Raw genomic sequence first — 27780 nt, forward strand, 5'->3', positions numbered from 1 at the left:
TTGCATTTATAAATCCTTGCACATAAAATCCTCATACGAAAATGATGATGCTTCCTCCAATCTCCTTTGCGCTGCTATCTCCACAATATCTCCTTGCGCTGCTTTCTCCACAAATATATCTCCTTGCGCTGCTTTCTCCAAAAATGGTGTTTCTTTCACCAACCACTCTTTTCCAGGGAACAGGTTTCTTTAACACAGCTCCGCTGTTTTTGACAGATCGTGGCCTTCACAAACTCAGCAAACTCCAGCAATTTGACAGAAGAACTTTTAATCCTTTGATGAGGAAGAGCACTTTTGTGTGCTCGCTGTCTTCTTCGTTGCTGTATTAAAATTAGCTCAATTATTGGCTATATAAACTGGTTAAAATGTACTTCTTTTTTTGAAGCACGAAGACCATCACACACATGTGGAGTTTTCAATCTCACATGACATTCTGTCAAGTCCCAACAAAACCTCCAGCTTTTTATATCAGTACTCATGCCAAAAAACCATCATCTATTAATAAACCATTACTTCAATCACATTTTCACAACATTGCTGCAATCTTGGGATTTCCCAAGATTAATTATACACATTCACATTACATCACTTCCTGGGGGTTTTCCTGATGGTGCAATAATGAACTGGGGCTTTCCAAGTTCCAAACATAGCTCTGACTTTGTTTACAATAATTTGGGGAAATTCCAAAACGACTTTCCACATCATTATCTTGCACGTACAAGGGGTTTTCCCATCTCATGACATACTTTCAGCTTGTAAACAAAGTTAAATAATTAAATTAAATTAAATTACTCAGGGCACATCACACCTCCCCTTAAAAGAAGAAAGTTCGAATGTAATGAAAACTTTCTTAAATGCTTTCTTCTTTTACATCAACTTCAACATATTATCAACTTTGAGTATTTAACTCATCATACACAGTGACTACTTGTCACACAAGTTCTCTTTTAAAAGGAATTTTTGTTTATCAGCCCTTTTTATGCAATTCTGGACAGGGCATCAGCCATTACATTGTCTCTTCCCCTAATATGTTTGATGTCCAGATTGTACTCTTGCAAGGTCAAACTCCACCTCACCAGTCTTTGGTTTTTGTTCTTCATCCTGTTGATGAAGGTGAGGGGATTGTGATCTGTGAAAACAAGCACAGGGTATACTGTGGTACCCAAATACACATCAAAATGTAGCAATGCTAATAGCAATGCTAGGCACTCCTTCTCAATTGTGGAGTAATTTCTCTGGTGCTTGTTGAATTTCCTTGAAAAGTAACATATAGGGTGGTCAATTTGATCTTCACCCTCTTGCATCACAACACCTCCACAGCCTATGTCACTGGCATCAACAGTCAACTTGAACTGCTTCTGAAAATCAGGTGCAGTAAGTACTGGGGAACTTATGAGTATTGATTTGACTTTGTGAAAAGCATTTTCACACTGTTCTGACCAAATGAATTTTGCATCTTTCTTCAACAAATCAGTCAAAGGACTTGCTATCTCTGAAAAGTTTGGACAGAACTTTCTATAATAGCCAACCATTCCTAGAAATCTCATGAGTGCCTTCTTATTTACAGGTGTGGGGTATTGCTCAATTGCTTCAACTTTGGCTTTGATAGGTTTCACCTGACCTTGACCTACAACATATCCCAAGTATGTGACTGTGGCATGGCAAAACTCACTTTTTACCAGATTGACTGTCAACTGTACTTCAGACAGCTTCTTAAACAATTGATGGAGTTGTTCCATGTGTTGTTCCCAAGTTTGACTGTAAACAATCAAATCATCTACATACGCTTCACATCCCTCTATGTCTGCCACAATTTGGTTCACCATTCTCTGAAATGTTGCTGGGGCGTTTTTCAACCCGAATGGCATAACTTTGTACTGGTAAAGACCAAATGGTGTACAAAAGGCAGAAATCTCTTTGGCACGGTCTGTGAGTGGAACCTGCCAGTACCCTTTCAAAAGATCAAATTTGCTAACAAATTTTGCATTCCCAATTTTGTCTATGCAATCATCAATTCTTGGAATTAGGTACGAGTCTGTCTTTGAATGAACATTTGCAGCTCTCATATCTGCGACCAATCGGTATGAACCATCAGGCTTGGGAACAAGTATACACGGTGAACTCCATTCACTACTACTTGGTTCTATGATATCATTGTCTAGCATATAATTGATCTCATTTTTGAGATGTTCCATTTTCAATGGATTGACTCTATAAGGATGCTGCTTGATTGGTTTTGTATCACCAACATCTACATCATGAAATGCAGCATTTGTTCTACTTGGCGTATCAGGAAATATATTGTCAAATTTGTGAATCAAATTTGCAATTTGACTTTGTTGATCTTGAGAAAGATGACCTAACTTTGAGTCCAAATTAGTGAGCACATCAGAATTGTTCAATTTTACATTATACTCTTTGTGCTCCAGCTCTCTATCCTGGTCAAATGTGACATCAGAATTGTCATCTTTACTCTTGTCTACATTGGCGATTTTGTCTACATCGGCATGTTTGTCTACATTAATATCAGCATGTTTTACTGTACACACAGGTTTTGGAATGCCACTGTCACTTCTTTCAACATACTCTTTGAGCATATTTATGTGGCATAACTGCCTGCTCTTACGTCTACCAGGAGTCTTGATAATATAATCTACTTCACCCACTTTTGACTCTACTTCACATGGGCCATGATATCTGGCTTGCAATGGGTGTCCTGGAATTGGAAACAGTACTAGAACTTTGTCACCTGGTTTGAACACTCTCTCTTTGGCATGTTTATCATACCATTGTTTCATTTTGGCCTGACCCTGTTTCAAGTTTTCTTTGGCGATATCAGTTACTCTGTTAAGCCTATGCTTAAAATTGGAGACATAATCCAACAAATTGATATCTGATTTCTCACTGAGCCACTTTTCTTTCAACAACTTTAAGGGTCCGCGTACTGTGTGTCCAAACACTAACTCAAAAGGACTAAATCCCAAAGTTTCCTGAACAGCTTCCCTAGCAGCAAACAACAACAAGTGTACTCCCTCATCCCAGTCCCTCTGAAATTCCAAACAGTATGTTCTGATCATGTTTTTCAATGTTTGGTGGAACCTTTCTAATGCACCTTGTGATTCTGGATGGTAAGCACTTGAGGTATACTGTTCTATACCTAATTGATACATGACCTGCTGAAATACTCCAGAAGTAAAGTTTGATCCTTGGTCTGACTGTATGGACTTGGGAAGCCCCACAAATGTGAAGAACTTGGTTAAAGCTTTCACTATTGTCACTGCTTTAATATTTCTCAAAGGTATGGCTTCAGGAAAAGCGTGTTGTGCACATAATTGTCAGAAGGTATTGATTACCTGACTTAGTCTTTGGTAGGGGGCCTACACAATCAATAATAACCCTACTAAATGGTTCATCAAAGGCTGGAATTGGCTTTAATGGAGCAGGAGGTATTTTCTGATTTGGCTTCCCTACTACTTGGCATATGTGACATGTTTTGCAATATTCAGAAACATCTTTTCTGAGAGTGGGCCACCAGAAATGTCTCAGAATTCTTTCATGAGTTTTCTTAACACCCAAATGCCCTGCCATGGGACTATCATGTGCTATGTTAATAACTTCAGTGTGGTAGACTTTTGGTACCACAATTTGGTGCACTACCTTCCACTCTTCATCGGCAGGTACATCAAGGGGGCGCCATTTTCTCATTAGCACACCATCTTGTTTGTAAAAACAAACAGAATTTTGTTCTGCTTCTTCTAGGGTCAATGCCCTTTGATTGATCTCTTTGAGTTCTGGGTCATTTTGTTGCTCCAGAATCAGCTTGTCATGACTTAATGGGTCTTTCATGGTTTCCCCAATTTGTTCATGCTCAGAGGCTGTGTCATTTTGAGGGGTATTTTTATCCCCAGGAGACGGAAGTTGATCTTCTTTCTCATTCAACTTTGACACAAATGTGTCTTCCAAATTGTAGCCTAAGTCATCAATTTGGTTGTCCTCAATTGTTTCTAATGAGGCCTTCTTACTCATTGCCCGTGTCACTGCACATGCAGGAAATATCTCCTCTTCCTCACTATTATCATCCTGTATACAGGGCTTATCTGTGACTATTGGGTCAGGAAAAACCTTCCCCCCTGCCAGATCATTTCCTAGCAACATGGACACTCCCTTGACTGGCAATTCATGTCTAACTCCTATGGTTACATGACCAGAAACCAAGTCAGATGTCAAGTTAATTTTGTGGAGAGGTACACTAATTATTTCCATCCCAATACCCTGGATCAAAGCATTACCTGCTGAACTAGCCTCATTAAAGGGCAAAGTTCCTTCAAGAATCATAGACCGTGCACAACACGTATCTCGCACAATCTTGATGGGCTTTGGACTACCATTCTCACCAAGTGATACTACTCCCTCTAACACAAATGGTTCAAATTCTTCACACACCTTGTCTGTCTCACCTCCCTTTTGTGGGAATTCTTGCTTCTTGATTTGACTGACTTTTTCCTTTGACTCAAGTGACACTGCACATCCCACAGTATTACTAGCAGTTTGCTGCTGTTTTTGTCGCGTTTGTCTGCCTTTTAAGAAATAACACTGGGTCATCGTATGCCCTGGTCTCTTACAATGAGTACAAGTTACTTTGGCTTTAAATTCAGTCCCAAATTTTGCTCTGTTACCTGAACTCCCTGGGGTCCCTCTACCACCAGCACTATGCTGTGAATTAGACTGAGGTTTCACTTCTTGTGCACCCTGATTTGCTCTAGGTTGATTATGGCTGAACCTGTTTGAATAACTTCTATTATGACTAAATCTACTCGCATTCAATTTGTGAGTTAAACCATAGTCGTCCGCCATTGTCGCCGCCTCATTTAGCGTCTTAATTTTGCTAGCGCTTTCATCCAAATGGGTTTTAATGTCAACGTGGACACATTTCTTGAACTCTTCTATAAGAACCAATTGCTTAAGTTGGCCGAAATCATCTTTGACTTCTTTTGAACCAAGCCACCTGTCAAACATTTGTTCTTTCACTCTAGCAAATTCTACATGGGTTTGATCTGCTTGCTTTCTTGAATCTCTGAACTTTTGTCTGTATGCTTCAGGCACCAGCTCATAGGCCTTAAGGACTGCCTGTTTGACTTCTTCATAATTATTACACTTCTCTATTGGTAGAGCTGAGTAAGTTTCCCTGGCCTTCCCCACAAAACTACTTTGTAAAAGTAGGGTCCAATGCTCTGGAGGCCATTTCAAATTTGTAGCTACCTTTTCAAAATGTTGAAAGTACTCGTCAACTTCTTTTTCTTTGAATTTAGGCACAAGCTTTACATACTTTGTAACATCAAAGCCTGACTTTGACTTTGAGGAGAAACTTGATGAGTATTTGTCACCTAGCTTAGCCAACTTCTCTTGTTCAAACTCAATTTCTTTTTCTTTCAAATGTGCTTGAGCTAGTTTTTCCTTTTCTTCCATTTCTAACTTTTGTTTTCAAGTTCCAATTTTGCTACCTTTTCCTTTTCTTCTGTTTCTAATTTGTGGTGCTCAAGCGCCATCTTTTCTTAAGCGTGCTTTTTCTTCCATTTCTAGTTTTTGTTTCTCCATATCTAATCTTTCTTGTGTTTTTTTTAGTTTGCATATCTAGCTTTTGCATGTGCAACTGCAATTGCATTTTCATTTTTTCCATTTCCACCTGAACTTCTAGTTCTTTCAACTTTACTGCATCCCCGATTTCAGTTTTGACCTCTTTTCTCTTGTCCAAAATGGATTCCTCAAAATACTCTTCATCAACCAAAACATCAATTAAGGCATTTTTAATTATTTGTTTTCTGTTGGCTTGCTTTACATCCAATTCATAGTATTTTGCAAATGGTAATAAATCAGGTTTCTTCAACTTATCAAACTTCTCCCAATTTATAGTTTCAAGAAACTCTTCTGCTTTAAACTCTGCCATACTGTACTTTCACTTTCAAGACTCAGTAAATTAATGTCAACTTTTTTACAGTGTATATCCCGGACGAGCCCCCATTTTTTGTTACGAGTTGTACTTGACTCAAGGCCAAAATCACCTTTTACCCGAACTCACACGAATGCACAACACAAATACACTGTTTGATTTTAAGCTAACAAATCTAAGTCTTTAATTGAAAATAGAGTATGCTTGGTACATATAACAACAATTACAATAAAATCACACAATCAGTTTTACTATATCGGTACTTAACCAGCGGTCTTCTTGTTGGTGATTCTAGAGTTCTTGCAATGTTCTGGACGACTGATGTAATATATCCTTATTCACTTGTTCTGCGAAAATCAGCGAAGTCCATCGTACTCTTGCATTTATAAATCCTTGCACATAAAATCCTCATACGAAAATGATGATGCTTCCTCCAATCTCCTTTGCGCTGCTATCTCCACAATATCTCCTTGCGCTGCTTTCTCCACAAATATATCTCCTTGCGCTGCTTTCTCCAAAAATGGTGTTTCTTTCACCAACCACTCTTTTCTAGGGCACAGGTTTCTTTAACACAGCTCCGCTGTTTTTGACAGATGCGTGGCCTTCACAAACTCAGCAAACTCCAGCAATTTGACAGAAGAACTTTTAATCCTTTGATGAGGAAGAGCACTTTTGTGTGCTCGCTGTCTTCTTCGTTGCTGTATTAAAATTAGCTCAATTATTGGCTATATAAACTGGTTAAAATGTACTTCTTTTTTGAAGCACGAAGACCATCACACACATGTGGAGTTTTCAATCTCACATGACATTCTGTCAAGTCCCAACAAAAACCTCCAGCTTTTTATATCAGTACTCATGCCAAAAAAACCATCATCTATTAATAAACCATTACTTCAATCACATTTTCACAACATTGCTGCAATCTTGGGATTTCCCAAGATTAATTATACACATTCACATTACATCACTTCCTGGGGGGTTTTCCTGATGGTGCAATAATGAACTGGGGCTTTCCAAGTTCCAAACATAGCTCTGACTTTGTTTACAATAATTTGGGGAAATTCCAAAACGACTTTCCACATCATTATCTTGCACGTACAAGGGGTTTTCCCATCTCATGACATACTTTCAGCTTGTAAACAAAGTTAAATAATTAAATTAAATTAAATTACTCAGGGCACATCACACTATGCGTGCATCATAATTATAGTCTAGACCATTTTAATATTTGCAAATTGGGTTGGTTCCTAAAAATTTGGATATGCAAAAAGGGGGATTTTTTAGCACAGCAAGGGAGACAAGCATTTTTTTGCAGGCCAAGAGGGGGACATTTTTGGCACACTGTTTGGAAATTTTACCCCCTGCTGAGCCTGACGGATACAGGCAGATTATATTCAGAATTTTGTTTCTCTAGACCCAGAAACTGACAGTAAAATTGTTCACTTGACCTGCAGGATTGGTTGGAAATGACATTCCTTGAATTGACTATTTTGAAGTTCAAATATAAACACTATTTTCAGACATGCATCATCAACACACTCGTAGCATTAAAGACACCAATTTCATACCTGTAGTTGAATTCATGCTTGAATAAGCATACTTTAAATGAAAGAGTTCATTAATTCAAAAGTTAATGCAAAAAGTTAATATCAAGTACTCAATTACAATGCACATTTTTCTGATACTGAGTGTACTTGCTAATAATGGTTACCCAATGCAAGTTTTCCTGATACCGAGTGCCTGATTATAATGCAAGTGCCTGATTGCAACAACCCTATTCTGCTCAGACAGGCGGGGCTGATCATGACCAGAATGCAGACAACTCCAACATGAACAGCAGCGATAGAAAATGGATGCACATACTAATTTTTGCGACATTTTGAAATCAGCAATCTCTCCATTCATGTGTGTTTACTCTGCATCAGGTTAGAACCACTGGGTATGGATAGGCTATGAGTCTGTAGATGATACATGTCAAAATATTTTCCATTGAAGAAGTGCTTCTTGACATTTAGAAACAAATCCAAAGGGTAGTTATTTTTGTTTTACTCTTTAGTCAAGTAAGTTACAATTTAGCCATCATATATGGTTATTTCCAATTTGTTCAATGAAAATATTCAATAAGGGGTCATTACCTATAAAAATTGTAGTAATAGTACAGCAACTGTTACAATACAAATACAATTGGAAACATGTTACTTATAAAATGTGTGGCATTTTATTTTCAAAATTATCTGAACTATATATATATTACATATTATATACATTCCATTGACATCTATTATGTACATGCAAGTAATCTGATGCAACACAAAATGTGCTAGAACAAAGTTACAGTTTATGCATTAAAACAGGAATCCAAATATCCCTTCATCTTTTAATTTTCTTTACTCAAAATACTAAAATAACATTAGTAATACCTAATAAGGTTTCTGTCCATTTTCAGTCAAAATAACAGTTTAATGTGGCGTTCTATGGGGGACATAGTTTCTGAATATGACATTATGTCAAAATGGCTCTGTTGACCTGACAAACACAACAAATTTGGCTGATTCCATCCATTTTAGGTGTGAATTGGGATTTGTGTAAACATTACAAGTATGTCAAAAAATCAGGTTTGAAAAAAATTGACCAGTTTCATATTATTAATATGGCTTTTTATAGTATTAGAGTATAGTTTGAGCATTTTGTTTGAACCTGGTCCCATCAGGACTCAAGCATGTCTCTACATAGTGCGACCCCTTAAACAAACAAACAAGTAGGTATAGTGAAATTTCTGCATATGAAATACCTCATGGGTGCTTGTGATGCGAGGGTAATGATCATAGTACGTCATGCACGGATACCAGTATAGCAGTGTTTTTAAATATTTTTACATCATAAAATGCCATCAAAATTGGTCCTGTGTTCTGATATATAAATTGTAACTGTAAGCGGTTAGAAGAAAGTGATGTAAGCCTACACAAAGTTAGCCTATTGCGAAGACTTCATTAAGGGATTAGACAGCTTTATTCTGTAAGCTGTATAATTATAATCCATGACTTGAAACTAGGCTGTCTTTGCATATACTTACATGAATATAAGCTTAAATTTAACAACTGTATTCTTTCACAAGAATGTGAAACAACTAAATGTTTCAACTAAGTCATAATAGTAACTTCAAGATCATCTATTGTATTGATATAAATGCAGGATACTACACCGTATCACCTCCTTTTGTTAAGAGGCTGTGAATGAGTAAAATGGATAACCTCTATTGCTTGACCGCATCACATTTATAAACCTCAAATCTTCCTCTTTTCCTGAAGAGCATGATGACAGAAAACACTCTCTGCACCTCTCAAACACTTTCGGTGATGTGCATTAAATTAAATTTTGGTGGATATACTGTTTAAGTCTCCATGTTTGACCACTGACAAATCCAATGTGGTACATTGTACTTCCCTTATTGTTATAGTCCAAATATTCAGTCCCAGAACAAAATATTCATTTACTGACATGATCATGCAGTTCTGCGTCTGAACTGTTTCCATTCAAAATCTTAATGGCTAACTGGACAAAAGAAGCACATGGTCCTAATTCATAGCTTTTTAATCCCCTATTCATGCTGCATGAATCATTCTATTGTGGACCATCCTTGTGATACTTGAGTGTTTGGACAACCCAAACAGTTTTGACAGGTCTTTTGTCTACCTCTCTACAGACAAGGATGACAAAATTGTCATCCTTGCAGAATAGGAAAGTAACAGGGTTTGTACACCCACAAAGTGTTATAGTGTATTATGAACATGAAGCCCTATAGTTTGACATGTTGGCCAAGACTGATAACAAGTTCTTTTAATTCTTCATCTTCAGCCCAGTTGACACCGCTCCCAACAACTAAACCCTGTAATATGTTGCGTCCGATGCAGATGTGTGACAACTGACGATCTATTTCTGTATGTCTGAAAAAAAGATGACAGTGAATATAATTATACACTAGGAAGGCATCAGAATAGTCACTTATTAGTCAGAATAGGTATTAGGGCTCATATTGAAATACCCTAGCACGTTTTCACAGAGAAAGAAGGCAGGATTCCCCTCGCTAGGCGCGCGCCTTAGGAAAGCTCGGTCAGGAAAGCGCGCTCCTAATTTAAGTCAGTGAAGTGGCTAATTGCAGTGTTATAATCACACAGGATTTTAACAAAAGAAGGCTAGCACAGGAAAGCTGCAGGATGGCGCACACCTTCCTGTGTAAGGGAATTTCAAAAGAGCCCTTAACACTATGTGTTAAAGTTTGTTCAGCTTATAATTGGCAACAATTATTCAGCTTTTGTTACTGCGGGCGTCAATAAAGTCCCAAACCTATGTGCGCATAAATTCGCATAAGCGTGCGCCTTTATGCAAAGCGCAACTAGCGCAAGTGCTGCGCCCAACTATGTTTAGTTTCCTTCAGGCAGTAAAGTGTGCTTGGCAATGGTCTCAATAACATCATCACATTGTACATCTTGACTTGCATTATGTATAAATAGACTATTTACATGTGAACACAAAGAATGCACATTGATATGCATGCAATGCATGTCTCACACATTATGCATCTGTGCATTGACATCAATGCAACGAGGAAGCCAAAAACCTAACATATCTATATAATGTAAGGGGAAAAAGGGGAGGGTAACAAAGAAATATAAACTCAAAATTGAACATTATTACTGCAAATGAAACCAGAACTACATCATTGTTAATATGCACATTGTTACTGTGCACTCTCAACTAGTTCAACATAATCTATGCATCAACAATAACATGGTCTTGGTTTCTTTGCAAAGATTCTGCAAAATTGCTCTCTTGCAAACAAATTCTTCTCCCCAAATTTTTACCCTCCTTATTGCACAGCTCCTTTTGGAGGACAAGGTAAATTGATTGGGTCTTGAGCCATTTTTTCTTCTTGTTGCACATATCCAGTTCTTATACACAAAAGAGGCAAGGAAGTTTGATTTCAAGTAAAAAACACCTCCAAAACAACCCCCAATTTGTTTGAATTGTCATAACTTTGAGCACAGATAATTAAAACCAATGAGACAGATATGAATTTGGTACAAATTGGAAAGTTTTAAATTCAAACAGATTACGCAGTGCATAGCCTTACAAATTCCAGGGACCTTGGAAATTCGGTTTCCCTTGGAAATGATCTCGAGGCATTCGTTGTCACAGGGCTTCAACCCAACTCTTGCAAAAATATAGGGATAATATAGGACCATTTTGGGAAAAAATATAGGGATAATATAGGAATATTTTGGGGAAAATATAGTTAAAATATAGGGCAAATGATGGGATGTGTACGTAGAATAGAGGATTTTTATCAACATATTTTACACAAAATGAACAATATTTAGTAAATATTATTTACTGTATTTAACAGTAACTGTTTCTTCTTACTAGTGCGCGCATAATTTGCACAGGTAATGGCCTCCTCCATTTCCCTGCATCTATCCACCACTCAAGAAAGCATATGATCATGTGCAATGTATTGGGATAAATGTGTTATATACTTGCTTATATTTTTATAAAATTGTTTTTGTTTCACACAAAAGTGTCAGTAATGCATTTGTCAAAAACTTACTAATTATTTTGTTTTATTAGAAGTGAGACCTTACACTTGTACTTTTGTACATGTAAAACAGATAATACAACAAAAATGTAGAAGGAACATGATTTCAGTTAACATGATGTCTGGAATGACACATGAATTTGTTGGAATATTCTACTGCACAGTATCTTCAAATTATATCTTAAGTATAATGGAAGTGCAGTGAACCTTTTGGTTTTATCACATACATGTAGTAAATTTAAACTAAATTACACTTATTGGGGCCTTCGCTGTTTTAATCTACATCAATGATCTGCCTGACAACCTGTCTTTTGTTGCGAGTGAGATTATTCGCCAATGACTGCATTGTGTATCAAGAAATAAAATCTGCTGAAGATTCCAGGATTCTTCAAAATGACATAAACCATCTCAGTCTGCAACTGGGAAACCAACTGGAAAATGGGTTTCAATCACTCCAAATGCTTTTTAGTGAGAGTCAGGCATAAAAACAAGCCAATCTCATCAAACTTTGCCTGGAACAGACACATAATCAGACTGCCATACATGTAAAACCATGTACCAAACATAACTTTGGGGCTTCTCCAAAGAAACTTGCCCTTGTGTAACAAGTCAACAAAGTAAAAAGATCTTTGTTTGCCCATTGTAGTCATATTGTCAGACAATATGGGATCCTCACCAGAGAAACAATATTGACACCCTTGACAAGATCTAGAGACATGCAGCCACTGAGCCCAGTTTGTCCATAACTATTCAAGACAATTTGGAAACTAAATGAAAAGTGTTTCTGACATGTTGAGACACCTTGAATGGGAATCACGATGCACCAAAGCCATACATGTTATGTCCCATGAAGGAGACTCGTGATATCATACACAGTAACATATTACATCTCATCCAAACCAAGACTAAGAAACTACATACTAGGGTGTCCTCAGGTCATCTTCTAATCTACACCCACATCAGAGCCACAAAAATGACATTGCAGTCAATATATCCACCCTAGAGTGGAACATGCTTCCTGACACCACCAGATGCGGAACAACTCATTTTAAGTCATGCTGGACAATGTGGACATGAACTATCTTACCAAATCTGCCTACATATCAAAATTTTAATTGCCTGCAAAGAGTGCAACCAGTGGCCATGCTAGCCTAACCTGTATGAGATACTAGCCCAACTGTTGGCATTTGGGCATTTTGGGCAGTAGCAAGCAGATGCAGATACAACCAAAGTACATTATTCCCTACTTTCCTATCTGTTCCAATTCCATGCATATAGAGGTTATCCACTTGACTCATGTGTGACTTCTAACAAAAGGCGCTGGTTCCCGTAGTATTCCTCATTCAAACCAATTCAGTGCACAACCTCGGAGTTACCTACATGACTGGCGGGCTATTTTGAAACAGTCATGGTTGCACATGCAGGTACTTCTTTTGAAAATCCTAAAAAAGGTATAGCAGTCGCTGATGGAATATGCAGCTTATAGAACACAAGTGTCCTGGGTAAGATTAGGCCAGGGTTCATTGGAGTCAGTGACATAATAATTTTCTAGCATTACAGAGCTATAGGTAATAGAATAGATAATGGTAAAATGTCACTGAAGCATGTTGGAAAATGTAACAACTCCCGCTTTTTCTCTGCCTCAATTACACATGACCATGACCATATTTAATATGACCATATTTAATATTATAATGTTTGTTTAAAACACATGAAGCAAATGTATAGATATCTATAATATAACATAACAAATCTGTTTGTTGCTCTTCTGAGAAATTTACAGCTTTCTATTCTTGGCACATGTATCCGCCAGTGCATGTAAAAATAAATACATACATTTTGAAAAAAGAAATATAGGAATTATAGGGCATTTTACAACTTTATAGGGAAATATAGGAAAAGTTCAAAAATATAGGAAATATAGGGCCAGTTGAAGCCCTGTTGTCATGGAAGCACGCAATCGCATACTAAGCGTAATTTGACACGCTTCATAGTGAAACGTGTCGATTGCAAGACGCTGAAGATGGGACACAGAATGTTTTTGTTTGTCTCCGCGCAGCGTCCCCAAGGACCCGAATACCCAAAATTTTCTCCCCATAGCTGACGGCACAATTGTATGTGGCAGTCACTCATTCAAATGCATCCTTTTACACAGGTAAAAGAAAAGTGAAGCTGCAATTTTTCAAATCTCACCAAAATTCATTAAAATCATTAATTTCTTGATCATTCCAATATTTCAATTCCATTTTATATCATACTGCAGTGAAAAAGAAACCGTTCATATTAATTTTATACAGTGTGGGCCAAAAACAACTTTACCCAATTTCAGAGGGCGGTTGCTCGAATTGTAGAAGAGCTATTCATAATATTGTTACATATTCTAAATGTATATATTTCTAAAAGTATGTGATGAAGAAATGAAAGCAAAAGAAGCTAAATTAACAAAATGGTGCTAGTTTTACGTCCGAGGGTCAAAAATCACTTTGTCCACACATAATTCAATGGTATGTGTCCGATTGCTAAGTACGCCATACATATGCGTTAGGTATACATGTAATTGGTAAACACGTTTGACTTGTCTTTGAAACATTATGATTGTTTTACATGCATGAAAGAAATACAATCGATTTTTACCCCATTTACTTGTCATGTACTGCTTCACTCCTGTCATTGACCAACAATTAGCATAAAAATCACACAATTACAAAGGTTTTATCTGGCACAATTTTTGAATTTTAAATAGGCCTTCGTGCATTTTGTGACTGCGTGGCTTATTTCTAAATAGGTTTGCAAGGTGCCAAGATAAAGCAATTCACGACACAAGAGATGACTTTTGTGGCAGAGGTATACTTAATCAAGAACAGAAAGCTTTTTGGTAGTGCAGCGTCAATTTCGGATTCGCTTCCCGAACATAAGATCCCAAGCAAACGCTAAACCTACCATAAATCTACATACGAACAACTTTTACAACCTCGGATGTGTGATGAATAGATGTAAAGCACGGAGCGGACGTCCAAGAACTGGTCGTTCAGCTGCAAATATTGCAGCGGTTCAAAGGGAACTTACAGCTAACCCCGAGTCAGTTGTCGACGCAACAATTTGCCGAACATACCACGAATGCAATAAGTTCAATAACTTCAAACTTTCTTGTAGATAACATTTCGTAATGGCAAAAAAATCAGGTCTGAGGTTACTATTGCTTTGTGCATATTTGAAGAGAATTGTGTTTATCTTTGTAGCGTGAAAGCTGCATATCATGACGAAATATCATAGCTTGACATTTAAATTGTTCATGTTTGATTTATTTGATTGTGTTATATAAAATTGCTGAACAAATTTGTGCGTATACTGAGTGGTTCTCGCCATTGCAAGTGATGCGACGAGACAGCTAGTAGGCCTTCGCGTGGACAAAGTTGATTTTGACTCTTTCATTTAAAACTAGCGTCACGTTTTTAATTTCATACATTTTTGGGTAGTTTTTTCACCAAATACTCTAAAGAAGATGTTCTTTACGAATATGTGAAAATAATTTGCAGCATACTTTTCAATTTTGAGATATGAACCTTTTAAATTGGGTAAAGTTGTTTTTGGCCCACACTGTATATTTGATTAATTGGACTCCACCAGGGACTGTCACTGACTTTTGGAATTTCCAGGAGAGCATGAAATAGCTCTTCTGGAGCCTTCAAGGAGAGCTGTTTAGAGCATTTACAATAGAATGTAAGGAGAGAATGACCAAATAAGGAGAGCTGAAAATCACTCTCCTATATCAGATTTAAGGAGAGCAGTAGAGAGTATTAAATTGCTCTCACTCTCCTCAAAAGGCAGTCCTCCACAAGTTATAACCACTCAAACAAGTGGGGACTTTTTTTTTGTTGATGTGTTCATAATACTTACAATCTTTCAGCTTCATGTGAGGTAGATTGCTTAGCTTTGTTTTTCTCATCATTCTTATGTCGCAGTTGTTCCATTAATCCCTGGTTTTCCTTTTTTGCTTCTGTAAAAATCAAAGATTTCAATAGAATAAATAGTATAATAGCAAAAGTGAGTCCATCCATATTGTCAATCAGAGATCTGGGTCCCAATTACAAGTTACCATTAACCGGGCCACTATATATGCCAAATGAAAACAATTCTGTGTTTCATCTGAAGCACTTAGGTATCGCGTACAGGTTGCAATTGCATTTGTGACCCATCACATCGAAACAGACCACCTCACGGCAGAAAGTTTTAGCTTGAAAATGACACCTTACTTGTTGAAATCAGATACAGTTAAAATATATTATGAGGCAAATCAAGCTCAGAATTCTTTTTATTTTCTTTATATTTTCTCATCTTCTTTCATTGTTAATGTGGTCTGTTTGATGTGATGGGTCACATTTATCAAATGCGTGTAGTATATAATGTCACACTCACATTAAAACGATTGCCTCGAGTGCATTCTGAGCGAAAACGAATTGTCAATTTTTGCTCCATGCATGTATCAAGACGGCGGTCAAGTTGGGCTCTCTGTGGGATGTGCAAATTAAGCCCACAAAGCGCTACAAGGGCAAAGCTTTGTAATGCCCATGTTTTAAGACCCAAATTATTGTTCTATCAAGCACCTTCACCTAAAATAATGAATGTGTACACTTTTTAGCCCCCATGCATAACAATTCATCATAAGGTGGATTTCACATAGCATTGCACATACACCATGTATGTATAATTGTTGTTAAATGGTTTATGGATTGATGTGGGGCCGTAGTGGTCAGCGACAACCTGTAAAGTGTGCTGAGGCTTGTGGATCAACGTCTAGGCGCTGTAGCACACTATAAATCACTTTGCTTTTTATAATATGGAGTCTAAGTTCTCCCAAGTCAAATTTTATGGTTGCAACCATCTATATTCATCTATGTAATTCTTACCACTACTCTTTTGCCGAACACCTTCCAATTCTTCTTGCAGCCTCTGGCATGTAGAATTGATTGCCAGTATATCAGAGGAAAGCTCATTCTGTCTTGTGCACAGGTCTACAAACTGCTGTCTTTCTGTGTCCGATACGCTCCCCTCTTCTTCCAGAGGTGGGAAGAGAATATTCAATAAGGTACTACCAAGTTGCATTCTTTGGAGAGCCAGCTCTTTGACGGAATGAAGGCTTGTTTTTTCCACAAGTTCTTCCTGTAACTCATCAACCCTGATAACATAAATAAAAAAGTTAAATGAATAATTATTTATAGAAATGCTAATCACTTGTTGGGAGTGAAATTATACAAAATAATGCATGCATACTGAGATGTTGATGCGTCTATACATGAGCCCGCAGGGGGAATGCATTAGACACATCAACATCTTTCATCAAGTGCATTATTTTGTACAATTTCTCAAGCAACAAGTTGCCTTTATTAAACTATTTCATACACAATCCATGATTTTTGCTATTTTTATAACAAAATACAAGCAAATATAAATCAACCTGCAAGAAAAATGAATGTTTGTTGTGAGGATCCAAGCTTGACTAGACAAGTCTCTCTGCTGCTGACAGATAAACCCTGGAAAGATTAATATATTTTTGCCATGTTAGTAAAATGCCCCACAGACCATAGCACAACCTTTCTGTGAATATGAATTGCGGTATTGGATATTTTCTGTGACTGCACTGATGAAACAGGCAATCTCTGTACTATTTTTTTTTAAAGGCATTTATTAAAAGCGCAGAATTACATGCAAAGACGCACTATTCGCCAATTGCCTGGTTCCACTATATGTGGGTAGAGCCTTGATCTGGCAGCATACATGAATAACAATTGTAATATGCAATTGACGCGATTCCAAATACAGCGCGCCACCAACGACGGCAGTGAAAATGGGCATTTCCCGTGTCTGGGGTCGACATCCTTTTTCATCGACCATAGCTGACCATGTTTGCGATTATTACTCTTAAAACACCATGTTTTATAGTACTTTTTGAAATTGTTTGAGATTTTTTGTGTTGAAGTGAAATATTGCAGTTTGATATTCACAGATGTCCTTTTCTAAAACCCGCAAACTTGATGTTGATACTAGGTGTTTCCTTTTTGTTATACATTTTCCAAAACCGCCCATTTTCCAAAACCGCCCTTTTTTTTTTTTAAACTTTACTATGCTTTTCAGCCCGATACGCGCTAGCCTAGTCAATGCGAAGTAGGCCTAGGCCTCAGTGTCCTTTTTTTATAATGGAAAACGCGTAGGGTTTATTTCGGTTATTAGAATAAATTGTTTTAATTCTTTCTGAATTTATTGTTTGTTCAATTATGATAATAATATAACACCAGCATACTTAAGAACATCTATACTAGGTGTTGCGTTTTTGTAATCGGCCTACATTTTCTAAAAATGTTTTTTTTTTTGCACCTATTTTCTAACGGTCCACCGCGCGGGATAGGTCTACAGCTAAGAAATGTAAGTAAATTTTAAAAAAGATTCTTAATGTCTCATTTATATGTATAAACATTGCCGCTTTTGTTATTATTGTAATTGTTTGATTTGTCTTTATTTTATTTTTAGCCTAAATTTGTATTTTTAATTATATTTTACTATCAAACATTAAAAAATTACGATCAATAAAAAACACTTTGTAGGCATAACCTACCGCATAAAAAATAATATTTATTTTTTGTTAATATTTCAATTTGAGACTTTAATGCATAAGTTCAACAATACCTCATAGCATTATAATAAAGATGAAGAAAGTTTCAAACTGCAAAAGAGTAACCTACATGAATTTTAAAAGATCATTATTTTAAGGCATATCCAGAAAATGGGCATGAAAAAACTTCATAACTTTAGAACCAAGTATGCTAGACCTTTGTTTTCAGTAAATGATAGCCTATTGTACGTGTAATGTACTAATAATTACAGTAACTCAATTGTCAAAAATGCCTCCTTTGGCCCCCATGGACCAGATCGTGTCACAATTAAGTTTTAAATTTGACAATTGTCATGCCTGATTTTAATATTAATATATGTTTCTTTTTCATATTTTATTTTTACTTCCGCTTTCTTGCATGTCATGCCATCTTTATTTCATCTTTCCCCTTTAATAATTCATAACCCAAGGAAATGTACTCTTAATGTAGGCCTATCCCTACTCCCAAATAGCACACGTTGGTTGGAATGAGTTTCTTTTTAGTCATATTATCGGTCGGCACTCGGCACAACATTGAAAAATCAATAAAAATTCCTTTAAAAAAGGAATGTGGCGCCCAATGTGAGCTGGACGGGATATGGTGAATTCCATGGTGATTAGATTTGGTATTATAATGATTTTTTAGGGAAGAGTAGAAGATGATCAAATACGAGAGAAATGCTTCATGGAATGAAGCTTTGTATCAATTTGCGATTATGTGGGGTGGGAGTTCTGTTTTGGGGCCGTTGTAGTGAGGATATTGCTTTGGATATTGAATATTGTTGAATTTCGTTATCAGGGCCTAGGGTATATGATGGATAACTAGAAGACACAAATAAGTAAGCTTCCCCTAGTCATCTATACACTCATTCTTGTCACACGACGAATTTCGACAAAGTCATGTAAACGTAATTTCGTTTTTCACCCGACCTCCGTCCAGAAACAATCCTGAAATGTTGAAAACTTGGGGTCGGCGCACTCATGCCAATTTATAAGGTATAGGCTACTCTGTGTCTTTTGTAGCCAACCATGTGGCTAAGAGAGGCTAGGAAATACTTAAACTAATACAAAACAATCATACCCTCCTTTCATATCAAACAATACCAAGAAATTGACAGGCCTGTTAAATCAAGGGTAAGATCGATCGTTATTCTTCATGAAACGGGCACAGCCCATTTTTATGTTATTAATTCTGCTAAAATTAATTAATAAATAACAAAATTACGCCATAATTATGACTTTAAGTCGGCCATAGAACTCTATTTTAAACAGACAAAATAGCCATTGGGGTTTCTTTCACTTTACCTTGCTAGGAACCCTTCCCAGCAGTTAGGCATATTACAATAAATATTATTTTTGCAAATAAACTTCTGACCTTCAACACAGTCATGTCTTCCAAATTTATTCCTTTCTCTGCTGACCAGGATTGATTTTCGTTAATTAATGTTTTGTTTTTTTATCAGAGATAGTCACCACAAAGATACTGAGCTGTATTCAAGCACATAAACCATTAGTGATTTCATGTTTGGACAGTGGATGTGTTGGTCAACTATAATTAATTGGTGTTGGTTTAAGGATTAGGTGCACTGTGTGCAATCACTATATTATCAATAACCTCAATTAAACAATCATAGTGCAAAATTTGACCTTAATTTGCAAAGTATGAGTTTTTGTACTCACATTTTCAAAGGTCATTCAATGAATGCACAAATGTATTGGGGTTAAAGAACTGTGCCCTGATAGATGAGCATGTTGTAGATTCTTCACACTGTAAACAACTAGTTCATGTGCAAACATGTTCAAAACATACATAATTAGAATGGTCAAATGTCACCGCTCTATCGGGTTCTAAGAGGCGGTAAACTGGTTTAAACCATACAAAGGTCACGGGTTATTTGGTGTTTTTATAAGTCCATTAATTTTGTATTTTAAACAAAGAATATACACACATCATTTTATCCTGTGCATATCAGAAAACAATAATAAAATAAAATCCTAGCATATTGTGGTTTTATTTCTGAGCTGGGCATAATTTTAGCAAAACAATTAAGGAGTAAATCTAGCAAGAGTGAAATTAGAAGCTATTCACAAAGTACATGCCTATATGTGGCCCCTCCGTAGAGGGCGCCACAAAAACTTTTTCGACTAAATATTCAATTGGACAATTTTAAACACCTAGGCCTAGGCCTATACATGTTTTTTAAAAAGAAAAAGAAAATGGGAAAGATTAAACTCTTTCCCATTTTCTTTTTCTTTCTCATGAAATTATAAGTCAACACTGTTACTGTAGTGTAGCCCAACCTTTACGGCATTGTGGACTTTGGCCAAATTGTAAAGGTTTAAATTCGGAGGTACAACATTTCTTGCATATTTTATGATATTAAATAATGGATCAGGCCCATGGATCAAGGCCTCAACCTACAAAATAAAGAGCTCAAATCTGGGGATGGGCTTTATTGGAGGGCCTAGGGGTGAACGCGTTGTTTAGGCCTGCTTCATTTGAGACTGAAGGGGCGAACCGGGACACCCCCCCCACACACACACACACCCACACACCGATTTACGGTGAAGCATACTATACAATAAGGGACAATTTGCAGTTGATGTTTCTGACAAAAACAAGATAACTTAAGGTCTAAATGAAAATGAAAACGTACCTATAGAGAAGGGTATTCTAGCCCGCACCAAATTTATTGAGGGGGTGGAGCCCCCAGCCCCCGATTCATGAGCCTATGTAATTTTGTTGACAGAATTGCACCACGAGAGTTTATTTTAAAAATTAACAGGTTTATTTGTTTTAAATAGTGCAAGTATATATTATTTTCTCCCGACATTATACATTGGGGCCAAAGTGTTTTGTTTATATAGAAGGAAATGGCTTCTAAATTTACGACCTTTCGTGATCATAGAGTAGGCCTACATCATGCTACAAAGAGCGTTTCAAAACGTCACACGAAAATGCTTTAAAACAATTAAAACATCTAGGCTATTAGTATTAGGCCTAGGTTAGGGAAAAAAATAGACAATCGTTCATTCATTCAAAACATTCATGAAAACCAAAAGCTTTTATCTTAATCATGTATCATGCATGGTAATGGGAAAAGTTATCCAAACAAGAAATAAAAAAAAGGCACGCAATTTATGCTTTCAGATTAAATTTCCTGTTTGAAATTGTCTTGCATCAAAAGCATTCCTATTATAGGCCTACCCAAACTCGAAAATCGACATTTTGACATCGGGTTTATAGGCCTAGATGGTCGATCTGAGACATCAACATTTTTGACATCGAGTTAATACCGTAGATGGTTGAATAGGAGAAGAGTAGGCCTACATTTGAAATTCGAAAACGTTTTCATCGTATTAAAAAAAAGTAAATGCTTTACGCTGTTCATGCTGTTAAAATATTGAATATTTCGTTATTCTAAATATTGCATAAGAGTAGGCCTACTTTACTTAAAACAAACAAGGTTTAAAAATTGGGGTTTTTAAAGGATATATGCATGAGGGATTGAGGGTCTAAGTATTCCCAATCATATTTTTTTTAATCAAGTCTATTGCCTCGGGCGCGGATCGGGTTCGGAAAAGTTTGAAAATAAGGGTTTAATTGATGCCCATTTGTGTGGGAATAGGCCTACTGAATAGGCCTAACACTCTGAACATTCACAGAGGTAGGCCTAAACCATGACTGTCGAAATTAACTTTAAAAAGGAGGCAGAAATGAAAAGAAAAAAAATAAACAAATGGTTGAGTATAAATCAACAGCAACACTCGCTTCCGCTTTCCAGGGTCGATGGTTCATCGTCGACGCGTCAAGCGTCATGGATGTCGACTTTTACCCATGATGCTCTGCGCGAAGTAGATCAGCCAGGCGTGATCGTAGGTGGCGCGCTGTATTTGGAATCGCGAGAATATAAGATTGTGTTTCGTAATTCTTCCTTTCATGTCTTTTGCCAGTTCGAGGCTCTCCCTGCATTTGGGCAAACTGTACAATGGGTGAATTTGTTTTAAAACAGCGAAATACATTTTTTCATGACAAGAAAAACAGAATCCCTGTATGCCAATAATTGTATTCCTACCTTCTTTTGACTTCATCCTCCTTATCAGCTTCCACACTCACATCTCGCAACCTTTTTTCTGTTTCACTTGTTTCATAGGCACTCTTCACCATACTAAGCCACTCCTTATACCTGCAGAAAATACAAATGGAATAGATGCATGAATGCTAGGAATAAAGAATTGCACAAGTTACAAACAGTTTGTGGGTGTGCATTAAGGCACTATACATTTAGAGGACTTTCCTTTATGTAAGCATAAACTAAATTATTGTCAAGACTTTATTGAGGGGTTAGACAGCTTTATTCCATAACCTTTGTCTTGATACTAGCCTAACTCTTAGTATGCTTACTTCAAGGTATAACCCATATTAACAAGCATCAACGTTTGTACATTGTATGTTGTGTGCATGTCTCTCTGTATCAATTAATCATGTATCGGTCTGTCTGTATTATGTCTGTCTCACAAGGCTATACTTGTGTGCCTTTTTTTAGTACAAAACATGCCTGTGTGTCGATTTTTCCTTGTGTGTCTAGGCAAGAAAGACCTTGCAGGGGGGCATAGAGGGGGTGTAGATGTCATTTTTAAAGGTATTGAAAAAGGCACACAAGCAACAACCAGTGACAACAACAAAAAAGACACGCAAGCTGTAAAAAAAAGACACACAAGAGGTCCGTCAGGCATCCGTCACGTGTCCGTCGGGTCTAAAAGACACACAAGAAAAGGCATACAAGTCACACAGACACACTGGTAGGGGTGCATGAGTATGTCAGGGGTGGGGGTGTGTGTGTGTCTGTCTCCCATATGTCTGTTTTACTCTCTCCCCATCTGCCTGTCTCTGTGTCTCATACCTTGTCATTTCTGGAATTGACTCCTTTGGTTTAGTAACAAAGTTTTGCAGATGTGTTGATTCTGCTGTTGATGACTGTGAATCCTGGGCTTCCTGGCTGCTACCACCTTCCTTAAAAGTACGACTCAGCTCATCAAATACTTCATTGTGTACAGCTGCTTCCGCCATTTTCAAGATGATTTATCTGTAAATTACATTAAAATTGGATCATATAATTATTTATGATTGTGGTGAAGTCAGTGAAAACTTTATAAATTTAGGCGCCCATATTTTGCTCCCAAGTAAAAAAAAAACTGAGGCGCCAACTCATCGTATTCCAACGGCTCGAAGTCATTCTACAAGTTTTTTAGGCTTACTTCCATTTCCAGTTCCATGATCTCCACACTACTTGTACTACTAGCATCATCAATTAGCTGTTGGATTCCCTGATTTTATTGTTTCATCCTTCTCCTTGTTCTCAAAGTTCAAATTCAAAGTTCTTTTTTATTTAATCATTAATTGATTCTTATTTTGATTTTTATTCTTTTATATTTTTAAGGGTACTACACCCATTGCATTTTTTTACATTTTTTGCATTTTGTGAAGAAATGAAAAAATAAAATTGGATAAAGTAGTATGCAAAATGAAGGGGCAAATCTTCTCGTTCTATTGGTGGCATCGGTATCAATGTAGCTTACATGCTTTTACAGGTAGAAGCCAAAAGGTGGTACATCACCGATGTTTTAAATTCACTTCATTTTGGAGAGCTTACTATTAAACGGATTTCGTAAAAATTTTGGATACATGTTGCTAACGCATTAGAGAAATAATTTTGATATGTAAAATGGGAATAAGTGGTTCTTGATGACTTCATGAACTTGGTGATTTTTAGTGCTCCACACCTATCAACAAACGAACTGGTTAAAATGCTTCTATTTTCAATGTTAAGCTATATTTTGTATTTTTAACTAGTGACATTATTTCACTGAAACCTAATTAAGCCATAGGTAAAAAGTTTCCACAACCAAACTACAGTTATGTTGAAAAAAATTGCATTTCTCTTCACCTATACCATCATTAGGTAGTTTATCGTAAGCTTCATTTTTGTGATTTTGGTACCAAAAATGGATTGGTTTGTCCAATCCATTTCAACTAGACAATCTAAATTGTACTCACCATTTACATCCATTCCCAAGAAATGTTATTCTGTCCATCATAGCATTATATATCCAGTAAAAAGACAAACTAGACCAAATATCAAAATTGATGCCTCATTACAGCTATGTTGATATATCACATGTATTTCAAAATGGATGCCTAAATTTGACCCCAACCAGGTGATTATAACCTGACCTATGATGACCTATAACCTTATAGAAATCTCTTTTCCAAACAACACATGATAGAGGCTATATACGGTAGTATTAAATTTGCTATACCATTCATTGAGGAAGAGATATAGCATGCCTAGTTGATCACAGCCTGAAGATGGTATAACAAAGGATATAATTTATTCTATTAAAGGGGGGTAACCCTATTGGTTTTGGATATGGATTGTCTTTAAAATTACATAATAATATCAAATATCTCCCCCTTTATGCTGCTTTGTGAAAAAAACGAGAGCATTTTCAGCGTAAATGTGAATAAATAGCCAAATTTGCAATCCAATACCTTGTATACGTGAATTGCATTCTGGGTAGGCATGCAACAACAACAATTCCCGTTCAGATGATTTAATGCTGACATGCTGCAATGCCGGCCCGTATTGAACGGAAAATATTTGTTTTGTTTTTGTTTTTTCGTACCGTTTCTGAAAAAAAGGAAACAAAATATATTTCCCCTTGCAATATGTACATTTCAAATGAATATAAAAAAGTTTGGGTTAAAAAAAGAGAAAAAAAAACCTTCCGATACCGGGTTTTGAACCGGTACCTCTCGGTAAAAGAACGGTAGCGCTTAGCCAATTGAGCTATTTCACCAACTGAAATAATGAAGGAATTGTTTTAATTATATACGGCGGACCGTCTCCTCAGCACTTAGCGTAGTCTCCTACACAGCCAGTTTATGTCGGTCTGACACTCGTCGATCCTCGTGATAGCCACATACAGTCTGGCCAGAGACTACACTTAGCGTAGTTCGCTTTTTCTCTTCCCATGATCCGAAGAAATTTTATTGTTTACAAACTGGTAACCTGTAAAACCGCTGTGATTCATGATTTCTCCGAAATACATCGACTTGGAGCGTCAAATTTCAGGATAGTAATGAGAAAAATAGTATCTATTATGTGATACCAAAACCTCATCAACAATGAAAAAAAATCGGGGATGATGCTGTCGATCGGGTTACGGACCTTTAAAGTACTACTTGAATAGAATAAATTATGTTTTGTTATGAGTGATGCACACATACTGAGTTACTATAATCCCATAGTAACAGGTAAACAAAAAAAGTATATAGGGCAAAAATGATATACTAAAATGGTTTAAAAACACTTTGTAGGTAGAGATATTTTATAAGTTCAGGACATGAGATGATGAACATATAAATGTACTTCATAAATTTGCAAGAAAAAAAAGAAGAGGGGTACTGATGAAAATCAGGGTATTAGGCCAAGGAAAGTCGATTTTGAGTTTCCCATCACCCGCCCTCACTTCATTTTCTGACCCTCACTTGAATTCATTATTGTGATTTTCCAAAAAATACCGATAAAAACTGGTTATATTTGCAAACAAAAATATGAATCTCCCTTTATTTTTGTGGAAAAATCAAAATTAAAACATACATATTGCTGTCAACCTTGCTCTTTTTAATATACTTTTGAATCTCATTTGGGCTAAACATCCATCTGCAAGTGAGTGAGCGGCAAATAACAACACATTTTACATGCGTGTTGGTCACATAATGAAAGGCAGAAAAATAATGAATAATGAATAATGAAAAAGTTACCTCACTTGTTTTCAGAAATTATGTGACGGGAAACTCAAAATTGACTGTTAGTGGCCTTATACCCCCTTAAGATAATAAAAGCCCCAAAATTTTGACCCACCTGCTAAGAAGTAAGAATTGAAGTAAATTCCGCAATATTTGTAAATGCAATGTCAGGAAATTGTGCACTTTTTGCATGCTTTCCGTAAACGATCACTGTTTGATGGGGAAGTCCCCAATTGATGAAATTGACACTTTGTTTACAAGTATGCTGGACTGACGATGTGCGGCTAACGTGCGGTTAATGTTTGTTTAATTATTTATCACAACCTGACAATATTCAGTTTTTAATGTTTTAAGTTTATTTTCTAATAAATAATCTATGTTTCCTTTATAAGTATCATTGTTACGATGAATAAAAGCAATTTTAAAGACAAAATCCAAATGATAACCTTTTTTGTATTATTTGTGGCAGCGCATGTTTTAGCTTCATAGCATCAACAACATGTTAATTAAAGAAATGCAGAAGTACAAGTACGTAAATTTGCTGAAGATTGACAGACATTGCGCATGTTTTTGCAGCTGTTTATGACCACGTTTCGGATCGACCAAAACTGACACATGAGAAAAAATATCATAGCGACTGGAGATGGAATATCACGGCGAAAATGCACTTTTATTTTATTTTAACAATCAACATTTGATGAGGTGGGTTCATAGTTGCCGTTCTGATCATGGCATTTCCCGGTATGATTGATCGTGAATTTCAGATGGACGCACAAAAATCTGGACGCAAGTTTTTGCAACTTTGTCAGCAAACTTGCGTCACATGACACACATTTTTTAAACCTTAACGGGAACCCTGACAGTGACTAAAACCCAGGTACCCAGTCCAACCCCGTTGATGTCCTACGCTGACGTGAATTCACTAAACTACAGACATGACAGACAGGCACACATTATCATGACAACAACATGTCTTGGCTGCAGAATTCGGAATACCAGATAAAGAGATATGGCGGGTTTACGAATCGGGACATTTCATGCTTTAAAGAAGAAGAATTTTGAATTAGATGACAACTTCCATGAATTTAATGGTTTTCTCACTACAATTATCTGAATTTTAAAGTTTCACTTACTCTTAATTCATCACATTTGTCTGTTTTTGATAGCCATGAAAGCGTCCAAAAATCAAAACAAGAAGATGACCTTTGACATCAGTATTATAATTGGCTGATCCCCTTTAATTTTTACGAATGTACAGAAGGGATAGGGTAAAAATGAGCATTGTAAATCTTGGTACCACTGAGAGTGTGGCCATCCAATACACCATCCAAATACATTTTTGTTTATCATTTTACCGGGTCATTTTTGTCCCGGATTTTTGTACCCACATACAAACTCATAATAATTATTTGCATAATTTTTAAAAAAAATTAATATAACCCGAGCCGTATAAATACCATTTTTAAAAAGGTAACATACTGTTTTATATACCTCATATATAGATTCCTCTCATCTGATTGGTTAAAAGTGGAGTCATTAAAATAGCTGTGCCCCCATTTTCTATCAAGATGACGTCATAAAACCTCGGTGATGTCAAAACCATGACTATGCCCTCAGCTTCGCTTCGGGCATAGTCATGGTTTTGACATCACCTCGGCCTATAATTTTAACTGTGCCCCTCATAGCAGTCAATATTTGTATATTAGAGCCTTTCCAGGGCGGATAAATCAATGGTGTGGAGATTTAAATAAATTACTGAGCGTACTTCTGCCTTGAATATC

General features: G+C 36.7%; 1 protein-coding gene across 1 annotated transcript; it reads right to left on the reverse strand.

The window, feature by feature from the left end:
• Positions 1-8142: 8142 nt before the first annotated feature.
• Positions 8143-27227, reverse strand: LOC140158878 (centromere protein H-like). Its single transcript, XM_072182140.1, has 6 exons — positions 27133-27227; positions 23091-23273; positions 22263-22373; positions 16448-16716; positions 15438-15537; positions 8143-9891 (listed from the first exon to the last, which is right to left on the reverse strand). Exons 2-6 carry the CDS (start codon positions 23255-23257, stop codon positions 9744-9746), a joined length of 795 nt encoding a protein of 264 aa, XP_072038241.1. The 5' UTR covers positions 23258-23273; positions 27133-27227; the 3' UTR covers positions 8143-9743.
• Positions 27228-27780: the final 553 nt, after the last annotated feature.

This window comes from Amphiura filiformis, chromosome 8, assembly GCF_039555335.1.
Source record: "Amphiura filiformis chromosome 8, Afil_fr2py, whole genome shotgun sequence".
Taxonomy (NCBI): domain Eukaryota; kingdom Metazoa; phylum Echinodermata; class Ophiuroidea; order Amphilepidida; family Amphiuridae; genus Amphiura; species Amphiura filiformis.